Source organism: Dipodomys merriami, unplaced genomic scaffold, assembly GCF_024711535.1.
Source record: "Dipodomys merriami isolate MVZ:Mamm:240054 unplaced genomic scaffold, mDipMer1.0.p SCAF_2, whole genome shotgun sequence".
Classification (NCBI taxonomy): domain Eukaryota; kingdom Metazoa; phylum Chordata; class Mammalia; order Rodentia; family Heteromyidae; genus Dipodomys; species Dipodomys merriami.
The window spans coordinates 109,485,821-109,507,105 of record NW_027203381.1 but is presented as its reverse complement, the minus strand read 5'-3'; the positions used below and the strand labels follow the sequence as shown (position 1 = coordinate 109,507,105).

General features: G+C 41.9%; 1 protein-coding gene and 1 long non-coding RNA gene across 7 annotated transcripts in view; one reads left to right on the top strand and one right to left on the bottom strand.

Moving 5' to 3' along the window:
• Positions 1-1,685: 1,685 nt before the first annotated feature.
• On the bottom strand, positions 1,686-9,054 carry LOC138831741 (uncharacterized). Its single transcript, XR_011373441.1, has 3 exons — positions 9,016-9,054; positions 7,376-7,534; positions 1,686-4,566 (listed from the first exon to the last, which is right to left on the bottom strand). It is a non-coding gene; the product is annotated as an uncharacterized lncRNA (long non-coding RNA).
• Positions 9,055-11,487: 2,433 nt separating this feature from the next.
• App (amyloid beta precursor protein) overlaps positions 11,488-21,285 on the top strand; it is a 212,963-nt gene continuing 203,165 nt past the window's right edge. For 3 of the 6 annotated variants that reach the window (XM_070030519.1, XM_070030518.1, XM_070030514.1), the window contains exon 1: positions 11,493-11,716. In XM_070030519.1, coding sequence (XP_069886620.1) covers positions 11,660-11,716 — 57 coding nt within the window. In that variant the 5' untranslated portion in view covers positions 11,493-11,659. Of the gene's footprint in view, positions 11,717-21,285 lie in introns of all 6 variants that reach the window. The other 3 variants (XM_070030516.1, XM_070030515.1, XM_070030517.1) reach the window with 2 other exon arrangements.

The following is a 21,285-nucleotide window of genomic DNA, read 5'->3' as shown; positions in this document are numbered from 1 at the left end:
TTTTTAAACCACATATATTATTTATTATTCCATTTGCACAGAATGACCAGAACATTGACTTCTATAGACAATAAATGAGCTGCTGCTCATGCTTGGTTGGAGAGACAGAGAAGGCTTCCTTCTGAGGTGACAAATATATCCTAAAATTGTCCATGTTGATAATTGCTCATATCTATGAATATATATATTTTAAAACCATTGAATTCTAAACCATAAATAAGTGTTTATATGTGAGTTATAGCTATAAATTTGTGTATATGAAAGAAGGGGAAAGAGAAAGAGACGAAAAGAGGGAGAGAACAAGAAAGACAAAGAAAGGAAGAAAGGAAGGGTGGGAGGGAAGGAGGGAAGGAGAGAGGGAGGGAAGAAGAAAGGAAGGAAGGAAGGAAGGAAGGAAGGAAGGAAGGAAGGAAGGAAGGAAGGAAGGAAGGTAGGGAAGGAAGATTTCAAGCTAAAGTCAGCCCAGCATAATTCAGATTAGTAAGAATCTTGTAAGACATTTTCTAAAGATGTTCTAGCCTATTAGATGTATTTCTGTTTTGCTTATTTCTAAGTTCATAGTCAGGCTGTTTGAACTAACAAGTCTACAGTAATCTCTTCTTTATTATTAGTTATAACTAACTAAACCAGATGAAAAGTCTTTGTTTAAGCCATTCCACAGTCTCAACACCAAGCTAACATTTACCCGAATGCTCATTAGGTGCCATGCACTTTAGTAGATGACATCACTGAGCCTCCCAACAAATCAGGAGGCTGACTGTACTATACTGCACATAGTACACTATACTAACTATTGACTATACTGGTTGCTAATCAAAGAAGTGTTAATACAGATAGAACCAGGTTTAACCCCTATGTGTCTGATTCATCACATCTGTGTTACTAGTTATCATTTGTGTTCTACAAGTCCAGTGTAGAGGACAGAAATACCTAAAACAGTTCTAGAGAGGGATTGGAGGGGAGTCGAATGTCTAATAAAGACATTCTGATTTGATACTCTAACACAGAACAGCCAAACTGACTCAAGATGTCAGTTTGAAGAAGAGATTTGAAATCATACTCCAACTGAGCAAGCAATAGCAAACATAGTTTCCTTTGTAAAATAACTATGCTTCAGTTCCTTAGTTCTAGTTGTCTGCCCAGTCTACTGAAACTTTGTGCCATCTGTGAAGACATATTTATGTTCCTCTGCTACAGTAATAGATACCTTTTTTCCCCTCACCCCTGGTCACTGGTACCTACACTCTGGAAGCATCCTTACACGCATCCTTAGCCTACCTCCTGTTATTTTTTGGGAGCAGGTTTGAGGTCTCCCTTTTTTTTCTGTTGCCTCTCTCTGTGTCACACATTTTCCTTCATTTTCCCTGCTGTGCTTTAATCTAGACAAGGTCCTCTCCAGTCTTTAATGTCTATCATTTTGATAGTAGACTGGACACTTTCTTGTCCTTGGAATAGAAAGCCTTTCTCATTATATTCTGGAGCTCTAAATCCAGGTCTAACAGATCAAATCCAACTTTGCTATAATTTATAGGACATGTGATTGTTCACTTACCCATTATCCCTTTACCCTCCCAAATCAGTTACTTCAAGTATCAGAAATTTTAAAAAAAGATTTCCTCTGTACAATGAGAATAAAGGTATAGATTACTTTATTAAAAAGACTGGTAAGAAAACACATAGAAAGGTTAAGCTGGCAGATTCATCAAAATATGCATACCAGATTGACTTGTATTAGATAAATGTGGCTGACCTGTATTTTTGGATCTTAGCAGAATGTATGACTAAAACTCTCATGATGTTTTTATGGACAAGCTAGATTGGGTTAGATAAGGACATAATTATATATAATCATTTCTGACTGACGATTGAATATATTATAGGATGTATTCAGAAAGAAGTGCTCCACAGAAATCCCACACTTACAACCTACACTTGTACTGTCCAATATACATGTGCTTAATGAAAGTGCTTGAAATGTGGCTGCCCTGACTTTCTTGCCCAGGCTGGCTTCAAACCATGATCCTCAGATCTCAACCTACTGAGAAGCTAGAATTACAGGCTTGACCCACTGGCACCTGACAAGCTTATGGTTCTGGAGGCTGGGAAATCTAAATCAGGCATCCAAATCTGGTGGGAACATCCTAATGCATTGGAAGATGGCAAAAAAACGAAAAGCCCAAAACCCAAAAAGACAAAAAGGTAAATCTAAAGCATGTCCTTTCTGCATTACAACCTATACTTAGACTGCAGATGAGGAAAAAATGTCACCCTCACATAAATTATGGTAGGTCTTTGTTGCCCTAGCGCTTTCATGTCTCAGATTTGGTGAGATCAAAGATCTGAGAAGCATGCAAAGACAAAGGAGATTGGGAAGTCAAGGGAACCAGGGCCAAACTTGGCCAATAAATAATCACAATGCTCCACAAGTGATACCATTGCTCTGGGACTCCAGTAAGTCCATATTAAATTAAAGCTTTGGCCCAAATGATCACTGCATCCCCTCGAGTTACAAACATTGTAATTCTAGATTCTTTATTGACTCACAGGCACTAGAAGAGTTACTAAAGACATGCAGTCACACGTTGTGAGGAGAAGGCAGAGGAGGTGTGCTGATGTTTAGACTGAAGGAAAATCATGTTAAGTCAAAACCTCCCTTATCATAGGACTTCTGGAAAGAGAGCAGAAGCCCTCTTTGCAAAGTATGTGACAAGAGGGCCATGTGCCACCGGTGACTCACTATAATCCTAGCTACTCAGGAGGCTGAGATCTGAGGATCACCATTCCAAGCCAGCCCAGGCAGGAAAGCCCACGAGACTCTTATCTCCAATTAACCACCAGAAAACCAGAAGTGGCTCTGTGGTTCAAAGTGGTAAAGTGCTAGCCTTGACCAAAAGAGCTCAAGGACAGCTCTCAGGTCCTGGATCCAAGCTGCACAATCAAGAGAGCACAGAGCTTGAAAATCAGGATGAACCTGCTATTTATTCAGAGGACATTACTGCAACACATGACAGCATCTACTTCACACTCCCAAGGGAACTTTAAAGCTCTCAGTTGGGATATGCTTTAGTTCATGAAGAGTAAATCTTACACTAAATCATTACCATTAATATCCAAGCAGAGGCCCAGGAGTGAATGCACACATCACTATGCTGGCTGAGTGTCTTTAACTTTGGTTGATAAAGTCTCCTATATGAGTGTGTTTTCTAAGTGCTAATTGCTTGGGATCAGTAGATTATCAGTTACCTAGGGGCTAGTGGTTCACAACTATAATGCTAGCTACTCAGGAGGCTGACATCCAGAGGATTGCAGTTCAAAGCCAGCACAGGTAGAAAAGTCCACGAGATTGCATCTCCAAAATAACCAGCAAAAATTAGTGTTGGGAAACTGACTCAAGTGGTAGAACACCATCAAAGCAAGCATATCAAACAAGTGTGAGGCCCTGAGTTCAAACATGATTTCAGCATGATTTCAAATTATGTTCGTTGGTCTTTTCTAGGAATGGTTTGCTTATGGTAGAGATTTGGATGAAAAAAAAAACAGTGTTGATAAGATCTGAAAGAAAATCACAATAGTTCTCATATAATTGAGGTTAAAATGGCACAACTGACTTTAAGCAAAGCTATATGACAGGTTTTATTAAATAGGTTAAAAACCAGTATATTTGGGTTGGGAATGGGGCTTAGTGGTAGAGTGCTTGCCTAGCATGCATGAAGCCCTTGGGTTCAGTTCCTCAGTGCCACATAAACAGAAAAAGCTGGAAGTGGCTCAAGTGTTAGAGTGCTAACCTTGAGCAAAAAAAGCTGCTCAGGGACAGTGCCCAGTCCCTGAGTTCAAGCCCCAAGAATGGCCAAAAAACATAAACAAAAAACAAAAAAAACTAACATATTTGATATTTCTTAGGATTTAGGCTCAGTTTACATCTAACATCCAACATTTGTATTTTCACTATTTTTCTTGTTTACTTTGCCTCTGAGAGAGGAAAGTGGCCTGTCAATACCTTTTATCAAGCTTCAAAATTCACTAGAACAAAGTGGTTATTTGGAGATTTGTATAACAGAATCAGTTTTCAGTGACATTTGCAAAAATAGAACTGATAGCATTCTTTTTCAGACTTGGCTCCCTAAACCTTTTCCTTATTTTTCTTTTTGTTACAATAATAAGGGCTGACAGAGCCACTTGACACCATTAGTGGTAAATGAATTTTTCAATAAAGGCTAACAGAGAAAACCTGTGGAAATTCAGATTTTGTTTGTGATCCAGAGAGTTCAATAAACTCCTTCACCCTTGTTCTCCATGTATACTTTATGAAAATTTCAGCCATGGCACCTCTCAAAATTAATCCCTAAACTGTCCCCTTCGATTCTTCTCTTTTGATCTCGTCATCTGTCTTCATATGGATCTTGACCATTTCTTGAAGACATCTCCCTGGACAATTAAAGGCAATGGAGTGGATTCAAGTGTCATCCTGAAGCTTTGTAAACTCAACAATACTGCCTTCTTTTCTCATATGAAGACTTTCAAAAGAAACAGTCTTAAATGTGAACTGGTTTTGATCCCATTTCTCCCCTAAACAGAGAAAGAAGGCAGTCATTCATAAGCACATTGGTGCAATAAATATTCAAAGCCTCGAATCCAATATCCCTCACAGAACATACATTTTTAACCCCTACTTTAAACTTTCAAAATGCTTTTAAATGGCAGGCTCTGTCTTACTTTAAAATGCCTGTCAGCCCAATAGTTCTACATTCTTCTTTTATTAATTTATCTTCAAGGTCATATCTAGAAACACCTTTCAGTGGAAAAGAGCCATCCATTTTGATGGATGTACATAGCAAAATGTACATGGCAAATTTTAATTTCTACAAGCAATAAATCCAAGGGTCCACATAGAATACTTCCAGGTTAAAGTTCTTTAAGTCTTGCTCTGTGTGGCATTAGTTGCAAGAGCTGACATGACCAACAAAATAAGAACCTGGAAAAGAGGAGGCCTTCAGACCAGAGCCACTTTCTTTAAACTTTGAAGTTCACTTGGCATATTAAAGGATTATCAGCATTTGAAAATAAAAATTTTATTTACTTTTATTTAGCTTTTTATTTCTCAGACTTTCTCTCTATATAAATATTTGTGTGTGTGTGTGTGTGTGTGTGTGTGTGTGTGTGTGTGTGTGTGTGTATTTAACACCTAGTAACATACTGCAGAACCAGAGTTCCATGATGCACAATTTGGAAATGGTGCTAGGAAGTTTCTTCACTTCTCAAAAATTATTCTAATGCATCTACACTGGAAAATAACCTTCATATGGAAAGGTATCTCAGTCAGTTCTTTCTTGATCATATTTACAGGATGTGGTGTTTAATTTCAATATGTCAACTTGACTAGGTTAGGAGATGCCCCGAGAGCTGGAAAAACAATTGATTTCTCCAAGCACTTTAAGGGTGTTTCTGGAACAAATTAGTCTTTGAATGAGTAGGCTCATAAAGAAGTCCCTTCCATACCCATGTGGCTAGACATTAGTAAAAACATGGAAGGGAAGAATTGGACAAAAAGGCAGAGGAAGAGAAAATGTGTTTTCTCTTCTAGGGCTAGAACATCTGTCTTCTTCTTCATCCTTGGACATCAGAGTTCTGGTTTCTTAAGCTTTTAGACTCTGGAACTTTAATCAGTGACCATACTAGTTCTCTGGCCTACAGACTCAGAATTACATCATTGGTTTTCCTAGTTTCCAGTCTCACAAAGACAGAGTATGGGATTTCTTGGCTCCCATAATCTTGTGGGTCAATTACCATAATAATTCTGTATATATGTGTATGCATGTATGTGTATGTATTCTATTGGTTCTGTTTCTCTAGAGAATCTTAACTAACACACGGGAGTATATTTGTATATTTATGGCTCATCTCCCACATATTAGCTAAATCTCAGAGTGCCTATTAGAGTCTCCTAATTAAAAGGAAACCAAAAACATATCTGCTTACTTATAATATGTTGTTAACTCATCCTGAATAATTTTTAGTACATCTGTTGGGGATCAAGTGCCAAGTATGATGGACAACAGCTGCCTCTCCATCCTGTGTTCACCTACCACTCACCTCACTGGAAATTTCATCTTTCTATCGTGTGTGTGTGTGTGTGTGTGTGTGTGTGTGTGTGTGTGTGTGTGTGTGTGTGTGTGTTGACACCTAAGCACTAACAAGCTAGAAAGTGAATTTATTATTTCCCTTTTTTAAAACAGAATGGTTGAATTGCTTTTTTGTACTTAGCAGATCTGCATCATCATGACCAGTGGGCAGGTGAGAGAGAACTGAGTATAAACTTTCCTTTGTCATACCTTACAGGCTGGAGTCACCTGTCTCAGCTCCTCATTTGCGACATGGGATATTAACACAACTCACAAGTACTCATTCAGCCTGGTATGGAGTAATCCTTGGGCATGTTTATTTATGTCCTATTTTTTTAAACAAACATTTCACATTTTGTATCTATGGCTCTATCTGGACTCTCTGCATTCTTCTTTATGTTTTCTCTTCGCAATGCTTTTCAATCTTCCAGTCTATACACATTTCATCCCTATGCATTCCCCACCTTCTCTAAACGCTAAACTACACAGGTCTGTGATTTGAAGCTTGCACTGTGTGCAAGGTGCCCATTTCTTCTGGCTTTAGTTTCTCAGCTCTCTGAACAGAACATTAAATCCTACCCTAATAGTGGATTCTCCCATGTCTTCCCCAGCAGAAACACTCTTGATGTTTACTTGGTTTCTTTCTTGGGACATCCTTCTCTCCCCTTTTCTTCTGTTATTTTTATTACAATACCCTAGACCAAAACACAAATAGAGCTACAACAACAAACCCCAAAGCACTGATTCACTTTTTCCAATGCTCAGGACTTTCTCTTACCTAGTTCATATACAGGTACACAAATATTTTCCATCACGATATTTATTCATGAGATTTTTTTTTCTGATTCATGTTTTTCTTGTCTCAGGTATTCTTCCCCACCCTAAGAATAAGGTCTTTGAGAGATGAGTTCAATTCTACCCACAGTGGAAAAATGAAGAAATACTAAATACTTTCATTTCTAATATTTATATTTACTTTAACTGGAATAAATCACAACATAGGACAGAAAATAAGGACTGACAGGCAAAATGGCGTGTTGCTCAAGGATACAGCTGTGTGTTGAATGAACTGGGTTCTTGTTTCTTGGCAGATATTTGTACCTGTTTGTCAAACAGGATGCTGTCTGCCTCTAATCTTCCCATTCACTCAGGTTGAGGTAACACTTCTCTGGCTATAGCTTTCACTGAAATTTTGAAAGCTCAATTGCTTATGAAATCCTCTAAGACTTTGTGTAGAGATAAAGAGATCTAGTTACCTTGGGGTTTAACATCCACTCAGCTTCAATCTTTGTCACTGATGTTGTCTGTTAGTGATGACCCCAGACCCCAGCAATTCCTTCAGGATGGACTTTCTTTGACCACGTGAATCCTCCACTCTGCAGAACAAGCTTGGTGTAATTCTCATACCTCACCATCTGCAAACAGGATGCATAGTTCACATACTGGACACACGCCCTGGGGAGTGGTCAAGGTTTTGCTTAATTCTCAGCTGTACTAGCTACAGCTTCATTCCTTTCTCTCCCACGGATGATAAACTCCAGTCTCTTCTCATTTACATAAAAAAATCTGCCACTCAGAAATTTGTAACTCTTATTATCAAAAAATTACATAGGAATCCACGTAAATAACACTGGGTTTACTGCGTGGCAAGCCCTGGCAAAGTTCATGCAAGGTCATTGTGAACTGCTGTATCTCAAGAATAGAGAAGTGGTTTCTATGGAAAACCAGACATCGGACTAGCTTCCTTACACTCCAAAACTGTGTGATGAGCCAAGGAGAAGCCAGGAAGGGAGAACCCAAACCTGTTCACTTCTTGATCTTGGACTTCTAGCTTCCAGAACTGTCAAAAAATTAGTACCAGTTATTCAAGTGACTTTGTGTGTGTGGGGGGACGCATGTGTGCACCCACACACACACACACACACACACACAGAGTCTTCTTTAGAGCTAGGAATCAAACCCAGAGCCTCACAAAGGCTAGATATGCTACATTTCCAGGCCCTTTCTCTATGGTATTTTGTCATGGATATCCTCAAAAGTTTTTGATTAATTTTCTTCTGTCTTGGACTTCTGATTGTTTTTGGAGATATTTATGAGGCACAATGAATAGCCTAAATAGAAGATGACAAAGACCTGGCTTTCTCAGTAGGCATAAAACAGAAATGGAAAAGTTGGTAGCAAGAGTGAGCAATCTGACTCCTCAGTGGGATGTAATGCAACATTAGGTTACAAAGACAAGCCAGACCAGAGACAGACCAGGGAATATGACATCTGTGACTATTCATAGTGTCCACCAATCTTAGCTCATTGAGGCAGCAGCAGAAAGCAAGCAATCTGTAAATACGTAAAGATGTTTGATGGTTCTGCTTGGTCAGACTATGTAGAATAAGGATATTTGTATAGGATTTTAGAAGAAAGGAATGTCAGCCTTAGTATGGCTTATTTGCAATAACTAGGATAAGCAGAAAAGGCCAAAAGCTATGTACATATGACCATATAAGATGATGTTAAGCGAAATGAACCCCAAGATAGGGATACAAATATCTTTTTTCTTTCTTGCTATTGTTTCTAACATATTTATAATTTACCAAGTGATATTTTTGTTTTCTTTGTATGTTCCTCCCCCATGGTATAACCCTTGTTTTCACTCTATTTAATGTTGTTGCCCTATATCTTGTATATACACTTCTGTAATTTGGGTAGGGGAAGGGAAAAACCAAAATGCTTAAATAGGGATACAGGTTGACCCATTGTAACAATTAGATGTACAAAACACTATGTTGCAAATGAACCTTACAACTTTGGCTGGGGATAGATGTAGAGGTGGGAGGGAAGGGATGGTAGGGGGAAAACAAAGGAGGAGGCAACAATGCTCAATAGGAAATGTACTCATTACCTTGCTCATGTAACTATCACCCCTCTGTACAGCATCTTTACAAGAAAAAACTACAAAAAAGGAAAAGAATGTCAGAGAACTTTCTAGTAACAGACAGCTCAGTGGTAGGACACACTGTGTGCAGATGCACTGGTTGTGCCAAGTGAAAGCATTTAGGCCTTGTAGGGGTTCCAGCTGACTGGTGGTAGGTCACACCTCCAGGGTTTTCAACCAGGAGGGACCTTATATTTCCTGGTGAAGCAGGAAAGGACACGAAACGTGGAACAGAGTTAGCTACGAGAATAAAGAGCCATCAGGATCTCTGAGGAGTGAAAGAACAGGAGAAAATGCAAGAAATGTCCTTCCCTCTGACACAAGCCACAGCTAATTATTTTCCTCAAGAAACATCTTGACCAGCAGTCTGTGCGTGGGATGCATTCATTGCACGAAAAGGGAAACAGCTAAATGGAAGAACTTCTCTTTTCATAGATTACAACCTCGTCTCTATATTCTTAAATTGAGTTAATCAAACTGTTTCACTCTGTAAAATGGCTTCCCCTGGGCTTTATGGGTGGGCAGCTTCTGCCCTGCTCTTAGAAAAGCTTTGTGCTTGGTTTAATGTTGGATGGCATCATTCTGAAGCTCTTGATTTGGGAACAAAAGGTCACAGTTTAACATTTTCACTTGTAGATGAACTACAATATTAGTAAGTAGACCTGTTCTCTCCCCATCTCCAATGCTCTTCTGCTCTGAATATTTCCTTAGCTTATAGAAACCTGGGATAAACCAAGAATTGTGGGTTCATGTGTTTGGGAAGCAGTATGGTCAGGGCTTTTTTTCTTGTGACCTTAGGCTTTTCATGTAGTTCCACTTTAGGTTGCTTTCTGGATGTCAGATTTAGGAGATGCTCATTAGCTTCTGTTCCTGGACTCAGGCATTTCGAGGAAGGTTTTTGGGGACTGAACCTAAGGCTCCTCACCTGTTCAGCAGGTGCTCTACCTTTGAGCTGCATCCCAGACCAACTTGTACATAGAAATAATAATTATAGGAAAGGCCTCCTCGGCTTTTGTAGGTGAATGATATCAAGTATGAAAACAAATATTGTATAACAAATATTTGTCATTACTTGCTGAGGACATTCAAAGGACATTAAGGTAAAAAAAAAAAGTGATCCAAAGGTTAGGACTGAATGTGTAGAACAGGGCAAAACAGATGACAGCCTTTTAGGAGAGCTGACTTCTCAGAAAGGAAGCCATTGTGCCACTACTGGACATCCTTAATCCAGCAAGACAGCCCCAAGCAGGGCTTGTTCATGGACTGTGGCTAGCACCAGAAGAGGAGCAGGGAATTTGCCTAGGCAGCTCTAGACTATTCTAGATGAACTGGTCACTGAGTGCCGAATGGTCTGTGTCCAGGAGAATGTGGCTTCCCACAGGTTCTCTCTGGCAACTGAAGGCAGATTTAACAGACAAGAACAAGAGTTTTTTGGGTTTTTTTTTGGGGGGGAGGGAAAACTTATTATGGACTTCCACTTTATGTGCATTTTGCATAGATTGTACATCCTGACCGCGCCCCCCCCCCTTCCCTTAAAAAAATCTCTGATGTCTGTTCCTCTTCTTTCTGGAAAAAAAAATCCGAAAGAAAAATGTAATCCCCCCCAAACTTCACAAAAATGAAAGCAACAACACCTCCTTCCCCTCCAAACTCCCCCCCGGCCCCCCCCCCGCCCCAAACACCTCTCAAACCCCAAACCTCTCCTTTACAGGAAAAAAAAAATAGGCCGTGGTGGTCTCCTTTGCCAGGTCTTTCCCCTGTGGTTCTCTGTAAAGATGGAAATTCCAGGTTGCTTTCGAAGGAAAACAAAAACAAACACAAAAAGACAAACCAATACCCCCCCCTTTCCACAGCCCCCCAGTTATTTCTGCTCTCTCAACTAGCAAAGAAATCACATTTACTCCCTTCAAGCTCCAATCGCTTCCCGTTCCGTCCTGGAAAGGCCGGATTCCACCTCTCCAAAGCCAGACCGAATCCGAAGTGCGGTGGACGGGCACCCCAGCCGCACCCCGTCACCCCCGTCCTGACATCACTCGGGGAGGCCTGCGGGGTCGGATGAGTCAAGCTCACGGGGACCAGCGCAGAGAACTCCCGACTTTCCGGGTGCCCTAAACGTCCTCCAACTCACCTTCCCCTAACCCCGCGCGGCCCCTCCCCGGGCCTCCGCCTCCCCCTCCGACGGTCTCCCCAGCCCAGGTGTGCGGACGGCGGGGCGGCCCCCTGAGCGCCCGGGGCGCCGCACCTGTGGGCCGCAGCGGGGGCCGTGCGGGGGGGGGGGGGCATTCCCGGCGCACGCGCGCGCGCGCGGGAGAGCGGCCGGGCGGAAAGGCGCAGCTCCCCGGAGCGCCGCTAGGGGTCCCTCACGGGTGCCGAGCGGGGTGGGCCGGATCAGCTGACTCGCCGGGCTCCAGCCCCGCCGCCGCGCTCCCGCTCCGTCAGTTTCCTCAGCCGCCCGCGGTCAGGCAACAGCACCCGGGAGCTGTGCGAGCGAGCGCGGGGGGGGGGACCCTCGGAGACGACCGCGGCGGCGGCGGCGGAGACGCGGGCAGAGCCGGGGCGCGGCGGATCTCCTTCGCACGGCAGCGCACTCGGTGCCCGGCGCGGGGTGGCAATGCTGCCCGGTTTGGCGTTGCTCCTGCTGGCCGCCTGGACGGCTGGGGCTCTGGAGGTGGGTGCCGCGCCTTGAAATGGGGGGGGGTGTTGGCAGGGGGCGCACCGTGAAGATCCAATCCACAGCCTCCGCGTCTTGAATGAGGGGGTGCAGTCCCGGGGACCCCCCTCCTCCCCTTCCATCCCGGCTGGCGCATCCCCGCCTCCGGCCCGGCCCTGCCCTGCCCTGCCCGGGGGACGCGCGTCCCGGCCCGCAGACGGCGCCCCGGATCTGCGCCAGCTCGGGACGATCCTCAGCTCCCATGTCCCCCCCCCGCCCCCCGTCCCCACCTACTCGGTCCCTGCCGTCGAGAGCGGGACCCAGGGAAGGAGAACGACATTCAGATTTGGGGCTTGGCGGGGGGCAGGGGTGGGAACACGTGTGGGAAACCGAGCGCGCGGCGTCCCGGGGTCCGCTCCCCAGCTCCGAAGTCGCCGCCCTTCCCTTTTTTTTCTCCCCTCTGCTCTTCGGGGGTGGGGTGGGGGTGTGTGGGGGAAAATCGTGGCTGATCTGGAAGCCGCCTCCCCCTCTTCCCCATTTCCCTCCCCCCCCACCCCAGGTTCTTCTAGGCCACCTCCAACCCGTCTCCCCCTGCCTCCTCTTTCCTGGCGCGATCCCCCCCCCACACCCCGGCGCGGTCGGTCGCTGGCGGCGGCACCCCGCGTGCGCCCCGGGAGCCGGAGCGGGCGCCGGGGTCGCTCGCTCACCACCTCCGCGGGCTAACTTTGTCCATTTCTGCGCCTCCCTTTGTGTGTGTGCGTGTGTGTGTGTGTGTGTGCGTGTGCGTGAAGTTAACGTGGGCTGGAAGGGGTTCGGAGACCCTCGGCCTCCCCGCCCTCCCGTCTCCCTCTCCAGCCTGGACGTCCTGGGCGTGCGCTCGCAGCCCCTCCAGCTTCTCTCTCCCGGGGACGCTGAATGTCCCCGGGAAACAAAAGCCGCGACACCCCGCCCTCGGCGTCCGGGGCGCGGTGACTTGAGCCCGCCGCGCGGGGCCGTGCGCCGCCGAGGCTCCCTGGCACCCGGCTCTGCGCGCCTGCCCCACGGTGGGGTGCGGGGTGGGTGGGGATGGGGGCTGGGGCCTCTCCGGCCGAATCTCCAGACCGGGGGTGGGGGTGGGGGTCTCTCCACTTCCCACCTTCAGAGTAGTTGTTGCGGAGCTGTGAAGTCCTCGGGCGGGGCGGGGGGAGGAGAGCTAGCAGAGAGTTGGGGGTGCCAAGGGTAGTGGCTGGGGAGGCAGGGAGGCTGGGAGGCCGGGCTCTCCCCTCTTAGCATCAAAGGAGGCGTTTGTGTGATCCAGGCGCGGCCTCTTCTTTGGCAGCTCTGGGGACTCTGGTTTAGATCCCCAGGGGGTGCACGGGGAGGGGCTCTTTTTTTAGGGTGCAGATAAAAGGATTGAATAGAACGAAGATTAAGACGGGAGAAGATGGCGCCTCTGCAGTGCAGCAAAGAAAAGCTGTGTAGAGGCTGCAGCTTGGTGAAAATCCACCCACCACTAGGTGTATGGAACAAGTCTTCCCCGTGCATCCAACTCTCCAACATTTAGCTAATGCCTGTGCAGCATGACTGTTTTTCATCTTATGTAAAAGATGCTTCCAAGTTGTTTTGCATGACAGTCGTTTGCGTGGTGCATCCGTTTGGGGGTTCCCGTTCAATACCCTACCATTTTCCTGCCCTTTATCATCTTCCCTCCCCAGCCTGCCTCCCTCCTTCTCCCTCCCTACCTCATAGTAATTTTCCAAAAAAAAAAAAAAAAAGCAATTTCCGGAGAAATGTTTTTCCTGTAATTCAGTTGAAACTGTGTAGACATCACACTACAGTTTTTTTCCCCTCCCTTATTTACAAGGTCAATGAACTTTCTTACCTTCCGATTTTTTTTTAAAGACAAGTAACTCCGAAATTAGACTCCCCTCAGCATTAAGCAGGTTGTTTTAAGAGTGTAACAATTTGTTTTCTCGTGGTTTTTAAAAAGACATTTCATTAAGGAAATTCAGATGTTTCAAATTTTGATGTATGTATTCTCTCTCTCTTTTTTGAATTGCCCCATAAATTTAAAGACAAATTAAGTAATTAAAAAGATAACCTTATTTTTTTGGAGTTTTTGTCAAAACTTAGATATTTAACTTTCTTGTGCATTTCCCCTCCTGGGCAAAAAGAATTAGTTTGTAGACTGATGTACTGATGTGATTTGGATTTTCTTTTTTGGCCTGTTTGCTTGCATTTTCTTGCTTTTTTTGTCATCCTTTTGGAGATTTTCTCCTGTTATTGTCACTTTTTCAGGGCAGAGATGAGATTCAGAATACATTTTGCAAAATGTTGGCAGAAGGGTAGGTAGGTAATTCACTCTAATGAGGATTGAGAAGGATTTAGGCAGCTCTCTCTGTGTCCAGTAAAACGATGTAATTACGAGCTCACTGTTTTTTGTACAGCTAGAAAATAGGTCTGCTGCAGGTGGCTCTAAAAAGGAAATGAAATGAATTAAGGGCAATGATGATGGGTCTTAGCTTGTAGGGAAGGAAAGCCTTCTTTTCTGCATTGTTGCTTTCGCCTGGTGCATTGATTAGAAGCTTGAGTGTAACAAACCCTGCTATACCTGTGTTTATTTATTTGTTTACTTGGCTGCTTATTCATTATTATACTTTGTTTTTTCTTCCTGTTTTGATAGTCTGACCCAATTAGGATGATCTTGCCTTGGTGGTGGTGCTAATTCACAGATTCTAGTAACTGCCTGCCACTGAGTGGTACAGCCACTTATGCGCCGATGCTTACATGCAGAAAAGAGAAGCTGAGGTTTGATGGTGAACTGTAAAGGAGTCCTCCCTTTTCCTCCTTGTCAGCCGTGATAATTGGCAGGCTGCAGATGCTTCTCTCCTGTCACCCTGAGCAGCAGAGTCTGCCCGTGGCTCTGGGCAAAGCTATTAGTATGACAGAGAAGTTACTAGATGACAACCATGCCTACTTTGGATGAAGGAAATGAAAAAGGAATTAGCAAGATTCACAAGATTAAATTAGAAATGACTTGATTTTTTAAAAAACGAAAGGCAAATCAGTGATCAATTGAATATTGGTTTGAAGGGAAATGAAGGGGTTTATTAGCTTAACTATTTAAGGATTTTTCCTTATTTCTGTAGGATCCCCATTTAGTGTTTTTGTATGTATATATATTATATGTATATATTTTTGTATATATATATATTATGATGGTGAAGGTTGTGGGTCACATTTGCTGTGTGGCAGAAGGGTGGGTAGGTAATTCATTCTAATTCACACCTGTAATCCTAGCTACTCTGGAGGCTGAGATTTGAAGATAGCCATTTGCAGCCAGCCTGGGTGGGGGAAGTCCTTGAGACTCTTATCTCCCATTAACTACCAAAAAGCTGGAAGTAGAGCTCAATGGTAGGGTTCCAGACTTAAGCAAAAAAGCTATAGGACATTGCCTGAGTTCAAGCCCTAGTACCAACACACACACACACACACACACACACACACACACACACACACACACACACACACACACACACACACACACACACACACACACACACACACACACAGAGAATGCGTAAGCGCAAAGATGAATAAATAAGTACAATAAAGTTCAGTAGGACTGTACATTATTTTTGCGAAATTTATTGCCTGGAGTCTTAAAAAGTGTAATTCACTTATGGTTCCTTTTAAATCTCTCCCTTTTATATCAAACACATAAAAACAAACAAACCTATACAAACCTTTAAATGCCAAGCTTCCAGAATTCAGGCTCTTTTTTGACTGCACATACTTCATTACTCATATCATTCTCTATGGAAGTTTGTAGGAACAAAACATGTACATCATTATAAAAGAAAGTGAATGTGTTAAGTACCCAAGAAGAAAGTACAGATGAAAGAGTATAATGAGAAGATGTTACAGAGTGAATACCCATACTGAAAGAGTAAAGGAACATGGGACCAGAATCCAGGATCATTTCCTGGTGCTAAATTAACAACTGTGTTTACATATCAGATCTTGGGAATGGATTTGAAGCTTTTTCATGTTCAGTATTTTTCATGTTCAGTATTTATTCACCTTCTCTCTGCCCTCCCAAGACACAGACACAGACACAGACACAGACACACACACACACACACACACACACACATACACACACACACACACACACACACACACACACACGCACACACAGAGTTTAGGCAGGACCTTTGTCTTATCTCTCCATTGTCTGTGCCTGGTTTATAGCCAAACATAGGTGAGGTTCTTAAAAAAAGAATTAACCGGGAATATGATTTGTTTGATTTCTTTGTCATTAGGGAATTTTTTTTTATTTCCTTGTTTGGACCAGATCCTGTCTCCAGGCTTTGATAATATTGTGACAGACACCATCTTCTTCACAGGCTTCAAGTCTAGGGAAGCAGACAATACATAAACTATATATGAACACATGGAGTATGACAAGTGTGAAGTCCACTGTGGAAGGAGCAGGGGGATAGAAATGAGGCAGTAAGGGACCAAAAACAGACAGGCGAGCTGTTCTGTGACAGTGGTGTTTGACCACGTGCAAGGTAGCAAAGCAATACACTGGAAGCATTATGGTTAGGGAGCTTTTTTCCCTTTCCCTTCCCCTCTCCTCTTTCCCTTCCTTCCTCTCTCTCCTTCTCTTTCTTTTTTTTTTTTTGATAAAGTATTTTTAACATTTCGTGAAAGGTGATTTTTCAACTTTGACTGTACATTGAAATCATGTGGATGGTACTTTGTTTTCTTTTTGTAACCACAGGGTCAGAACCCTGATACATACTAGGAAAAGATTCTGCTTACATTCTCACTCTTCAAAGAATCAGGAAGATTAAAGGGGGGGGGACTCTACCCAATGCAACTAAATATGATCCCTTGCAGCGATGCCAGGATCTTGGCATTACAAAAAAAATTGGAATTCTTGTGTGAACATCTGACCAGTTATAAACATACCAATTTGTACCACATGCAAACCACCATTTTAATATCTTACAGCAAGATTCCTCAAGTTGAGCTCAAAACAAAAAAGATCCAGCAATGCAAGAGGCAACAAGTAGACCTATAAATATGGAGATAGGCAGAAAAATACACAGACCATTTTTTTGTTTTCATCCCTCCTAAAAACTGTTAGGAATTAATACTGTCTTGGTAGCAAGGATTATTAGCAAACCCTACTCACTGTGTGAGAGACCCTTGTGATGTTAAAGAAAACTTGCCCATCCTTATAGCACAGTTCTTACACTTAGGATGTACTTGGCCTGTGTTTCTTTCCAATCTCATGTATATATATATACACACACACACACATATATTATATATACACATACACATATATGTGTATATAGAGATAGATATATCCATCTATCTCTCCTATCTATCTATCTACCAATCATCATCATCATCATCTGTTTTGCTTGATGGTAAAATCTTTTCTTTCTTACTGTGGGATTCCAGATACAAATATATGACGGCAGATTGATGGTCAAAACTGTTTTCTGAGAAGCCTGTGTCATAGTATACAGATACCCTTCTAAGTGGGTAGAAGAGAGAATAGCAGGCTGGTGAAGGAGTAAACTTGACCCTTGAATTAGAAACAGCTTTAGACAGTAAGTCATTACCTCAGTATCTCTTTCTTTTTCTCTCTCGCTCCTCTCTTTCTTTCTTTATAAAAAGCAGACTGTGTCTATATCCTCCACCCCAGTTTGCAAATGAAAGCCTTGGTAAAAGGGGAAATGTTGCATAAAGATTCCTTTAGTTTAATATAACTAGTTTAAGAAATAACTATAAAGTAAGCATTTCATTATTTTCTTTGGATAAAAAAATGTTTGTTGCATTTTTTCCCTCAGGTTAATCCTGGTTAATAAGTAAGCTTTAGTTGTATCCCTTTAGAAGTAAAATATCCCTTGGGCTGGGAAGGTGGCTCAGTGGTAGAGCGCTTGCCTTGCATACATGAGGCCCTGGGTTCGATTCCTCAGCACCACATAAGCAGAAAAAATAAGCTGGAAGTGGTGCTGTGGCTCAAGTGGTAGAGCACTAGCCTTGAGCTGAAGAACTGAGGAACAGCGCCCAGGCCCAGAGTTCATGCCCCATGATCGGACTCCCCCCCCAAAAAAAAAAAAAAGTAAAAATCCCTTTAGAAGTAAAAAAGTAGGGTTAGAAGGACTGCTTTGGGAATAGTTTATTTAAAAGAAAAGAAATGGTATGTTTGTTAATAGTTTTTTAAGTCAATGCTTCATAGAGTAGCTGACTTATTTAACAATTCAGAGGCTCCAGGTTTACATGTTTTAAATTTTAGCTGCAGTATGGAGCAAAGGTGGCATTTAATTTAGATTTATCTGGGGTGGCTACTGCTGTTTGTTTTGTTTCATTTTTGTTTTATTTTGAGATGGGATCATGAAGTGTGCAGAAAGCTGACTTTCCCAGTAGCTGGGACTACAGGTTTGTACAACTGCTTCTGTAACTTCATGTATTTCGAAAAAGCATCTGATGCAGATTTACCTTGAATATTGCTAAAATTAGAGCAGCTTATGAAAGAAGATAGTAGTAGATGTAGAGAAAAAGATGAGATAGAACTGGCGTTGTTTCCACCCTGATAATGTTGATTTTGACTCTGGAAGTGATATTAGGCCAGTGACACTGAGTCACTGAGCATTTCTCAATTGTGTAGAGAAGGCACATTGCACACTGTGCGAGTCACAGTGCGAGTCAGCTTTCCGTTACTCTAACAGGAGTACCTCAGATAATTGACTTAAAATGAGGAAAGGTTTTTTACTTTGTTTCACAGACCATTTACGTTTGGGCCTGTGGCTAGGCAGTATAGCAGAAAGTGTGTAATGGATCAAGCTGCTGAGGTCATAGTGTCCTGGAAGTGAAAAGAGATGGAATCATGTCCCACAGTCTCCTTTAAGAACACCTCCCCCACTCCTCTAACCCCTCACCCCGCCCCCCCCATCCTTGCCACTGAACTACAACCTACCCATAAGCCCCAGGCTTAAAGGTTCCTCACCTCTCCTGAGAGCCATGCTGGTGACTAAGACTTTAATCCAAAGGACCTTTGGAGGCAATTAAGATCTACACCATAACACTCTGACTCAGAAATATCCTAGTTTGGGGCAAAATTATTTGGGTATAATCCTAATTCGTTCCCTTTTGAGCTCTCAACCGTGGTCAGAGTTTCTGTGTCTTCATAAATGTAGATAATCATTGTTCTGGTTGATGAGGGTTGGATTGTTTCAATTATGTTGTTTCAATCAGTGTGTAATGTGCTAAGAACAGATAACAGATATATGAGCTAAGATACATGCAGCCTCATGGCCTGTTATAAGCGCTGTATAAGTATTGTTATTTATCATGTGTTTGTTGATGTAAAATGTATCTTTTTGTTTTTACAAATGCATAGTTTTTGAGAGTTAAATACTTCACGGTGTTTCACTTTTTAGATTAAGCGCATTTATTGACAAAATAAGACTTATTGAAAATAACAGTTTCCTCTGTGAAAACAAATTAATTTAGCCAGTTATGGCAACTCAGGCCTGTAATCCGAGACAGGAGGATCAGGAGTTCAGGGCCAACCTGGACTACATAATAAGAAAGCAAAGAAATAAAGAAAAAATAAAGAAAAAAATAAAGAAAAGGAAGAAAGAATGTATTTGATTTAAATATAAAAACTCACATTTAATAGTTTAAGAATATATATTTGAAATTTTAGTAAATGTATAATCTATTTTAGTTAGATTTTGAAGATATTTAAAAATTCATGCTCATTGAACAGTTTAATAGTATAGAAACATAAAGAAAGCATAAACAGGTTTTATCCTAATGGGAAAGACTTAGTTTTAATGTACATAGTGGCAACATGCCACATGTCTGATACTGAACAAGTTTATATATTGGCTCGATTATTAACTCAGCTATTAGTTGGGCTATCAGCTCTGTGCAAGGAGCGGGAAAACAAGGTTGGTTTACTTTTCAGCAAAATCTTACTGTAGGCTTTGCCAATGTCCTCCAGAAGAGGAACATTTCAAATGCTAGAAAGGAATTTTGCTGCTATAGTAGAAACTCAACATGATCTTCACCTAAGACAGAAACCCGAGAACAGACTGCTTGAGAATGCAGCATTTCTGTTCAGAAACCAGTTTTTTCTTTTCTTTTCTTTTTCAGATAAGATAAATTTATATAACCAGCTATGTTATCAAATCACTACAACTTATTCATGACCTATAGTTTAATTAAAACTATTTACAAACCTAGAATATTTTGCTCATAAGAGAATTTCAGTCTTCATTTTGCAGTTAGATTGAGAATATTTGGAGTCTGGGAATGTGGCTTAGTGGTAGAGTACTTGCCTAGCATGCATGAAGCCCTTGGTTCGATTCTGCTGTACCACATAAACAGAAAAAGCCAGAAATGGCACTGTGGCTCAAGTGGTAAAGTGCTACCTTTAAGCAAAAGAAGCTCAGAGACAGTGCCCAGACCCTGAGTTCAAGCTTCAGGACTGGCAAAAAAGTAAAAAAAAAAAAAAATAGCAAGAATATTTGGAAATTTTGAGTACATTAAATTGGGTAGGCCTGATTAGGCCAAAAACCAAACTCCTATGTACGAGGTCTGTGGGCTTGTTAACCAGCCATATGTTTGTGATTGCTCTGCTCAAGCAATGGAAGGCAAGGGTGGGTTCAAACAGGAGACTATAACTAAGACACTCTATAATAAACACACTACTACAAGCAGAACACAGTGAGGAATGATAGTCTCAGATTCACTTGTAGAGTCCATGAACATAAATAAGAAATAAACAAGACAAACACCAGAATTAACCTATTTTGAAAATAATTGGGTCCTATGCAGTGATTTCGTAAAGTCTTGTGATTTGTGGACCCCAAGCAACATTCAAATATCCTTATTTCCAGTCTTTTTTGTTTTTGTTTTGCCTTACTTATGAGATTTTCTTCCAAATGAAATTGCTGAATTGAAACCTTTCTGTACAAGTAAAGATTATAACAATAAAGAAATGATAAGGCCACAAAAAAAGAAAAAAATGATTCAGCAAGAATGAGCTATTGTTTGTGTTTTGGTGCCTTCAAAGGTATGAAATTGTTCTTTGCTGTTCTCTTTTTCTAAGAGAAATTTGTGTGGCATGTACTCTGGGCTCAGAGAAAGCCACATACTATCTTCATTGAGTAAAGTTAAGGTATTCTAAATACTAGACTGACAAATTAAAGAACACTTATGAGAATAAGAGATTTGTTATTCAAAGAAAAGTCTAAGTGAAAAATGCATTATTACTCTTGTTGCCTTGCTAAATATCAAAGCTATAATGACTGTAATATATTTTGATCCATAGAGGCATTTTACAAGAAGATAAACTAAAGGCTTAATCTTACCCTGGAGATACATTTATGTATTTTAGACCTCCTTCATCCTCAGCTACCACAAACTCATTCTTTCACATTTTCTTTGCTTGTACTTGATTGGTATTTTACAATAAAATTAATGAGGCGATATAAATTTCAATTGTGATAGAAAATAAAGAAAATGGGATTATCAAGATTTGATTGGTTCAACCAAAGCACCTTATATGTTTC